Source organism: Priapulus caudatus, unplaced genomic scaffold, assembly GCF_000485595.1.
Source record: "Priapulus caudatus unplaced genomic scaffold, Priapulus_caudatus-5.0.1 Scaffold1325, whole genome shotgun sequence".
Classification (NCBI taxonomy): Eukaryota; Metazoa; Priapulida; class Priapulimorpha; order Priapulimorphida; family Priapulidae; genus Priapulus; species Priapulus caudatus.
Window position 1 is genome coordinate 19,260 of NW_014578386.1, and position 1,899 is coordinate 21,158.

The following is a 1,899-nucleotide window of genomic DNA, read 5'->3' on the forward strand; positions in this document are numbered from 1 at the left end:
ATATATATAATATTCTCTATTATTCACTCCTGATGAATACATTATACAATAATGCATTATGATAACATCATTGTTGTACAGGAGTCGTATTGCAAGTGACAGACGTCTGATACCACCTGAACTAGACATGTCTCAGTCGGCCGTATCATTTGCTCTGCCACCACGCTCGCCGGTCCGGCACCCAGGTATAGATGCATGTACTTAGAAAGGATACTTCACCCTATGTAGCATATATGTGTTAGCTTTATGTCGCGTAATTTTAACTGAAAATATCCAAAGAACCTAGAGTAACGTATCCGTTTAAGTTATGCTGATGCATTTACTGGGTCTCTTTATCGAACAGTCTCGGTGGGTGTGCGCGCATTTGTTGTTTCCCACCATGATAGGTACACCATATCACATGCATGGTGTGATAGGTAACCGATATACTGCTGTAGTGTGTCAAACCTATGTTAGCAGACACATCTACCGAACATTCACTTGTCTAAAACGAACACTATTTGCGAGAACGAACACAATAATTTCGTATTGGGTTAGCCTTCATGACTGTATCTTTCTGTGCCAAACGATCACAATATCCCTGGTACGTGTTTCGGTCTCGCATCCGACGCTGCCCGGTGTGTGCAGGTATGCATCTTGATCCGTCCACCCCGCTCCGACCCGGTGGCACGCCCGCCGCGGGATCCCACATGCAGCCATTCACGTCGACTCCCTACCACGCCGCGACCGACAGACAGAGGCATGTTGTTCCCATGGAGATCCAGCACGTGACAGAGGTGGGTATACTGATACGTAGTGACTAGTGGCTCCCTCCCTCACTGCGGTTTAAATTTAAAGCGAATGAAATTTGTAGCAGGGAAAGCAATGCATTCAGTTTATTGAAGAATTTTAGGATAGCACAGCAAACATTTTCCTCGAAGGTTTATCATGGCCACTTACTTTTAATTGATGCTTCATGTGGCATAAAGAGGGATTGGATGCAAGCCAGGTAGGGTAGGGAAGGAGGCGTTTAATGCCTTAGGTGTTAGCCACACTTTGGAAGTGTCACGGGAAGTGAGGCTGTCGTTGCTGTTGCTGAGAGGGTCTATGTCCCCCAGGGTACTATCGGAGGGTGCCCTGGGTATGGTTCGATGTATAGGAACGTACCCTGGTAACTATCTGATATGGTTATGGTTAAGGGAAGGGTTAGGGTTAGAGAGTATGCGTAGGCGACTCCCTAGACTCGTTAGTGGAGTAGGCGAGGTACGGTCCGGCATATTAGATAGTTCCAGGGTACGTTCCGATATATCGAACCGTACCCAGGGTACCCTCCGATAGTACCCTGGGGGACATAGACCCTCTCAGCGTTGCTGTCTGTGCCATGGTGAAATCTGAGCCCTACCCTTACTGTAGAACCGTGTTTGCTGCATGCAATCATCTTCGGATGTGTTTTAGTATCGCGTGTGTGCAGGGGGGTGCTCCTGAATTACAGAATGCAAAATACGTTTGCTGTCCTATTTGATGTTTGGATTTATTGATTCTAATTAATAATTAAATTCTCTGGCAAGTATTTAATGAATCTTTAGAGTTCGCGATTGTCGAGAATATCAAATCTTTTTCTTATATTAGTGTCTCAAATCTCTACTAGCAGATATCTTTGTAGAATGTGTGCTTGTCTATAAAAGACACTTGGCCTTTTTCTTGAATGACCCCTAGAAATAGGTGTGACTATATGAGTGGCAGTGAGTGCATGTGAATTATGCAGATTAAATATTGTTTTGTTACTTTTTGAAATGCATTTGTTGTGATTAAACACTCTTCCCCTAGCATCAAAAGTAAATGAATACATTATATCAGGAGTAGATAATAGAGATCTCTATTATCTCTAGATCTCTAGATCTCTATTATCTACTCCTGATA

The 1,899-nt window shown here is 43.8% G+C and overlaps 1 protein-coding gene across 1 annotated transcript in view; it reads left to right on the forward strand.

Moving 5' to 3' along the window:
* Positions 1 to 1,899, forward strand: part of LOC106816240 (nephrocystin-4-like) — a gene marked incomplete at its 5' end in the record, with an annotated part of 52,613 nt that overhangs the window by 17,493 nt on the left and 33,221 nt on the right. The window contains 2 exons of the mRNA XM_014820825.1: positions 82 to 185; positions 628 to 776. Of these exons, the coding sequence (XP_014676311.1) occupies positions 82 to 185; positions 628 to 776 (253 nt within the window). The remainder of the gene's footprint in view (positions 1 to 81; positions 186 to 627; positions 777 to 1,899) is intronic.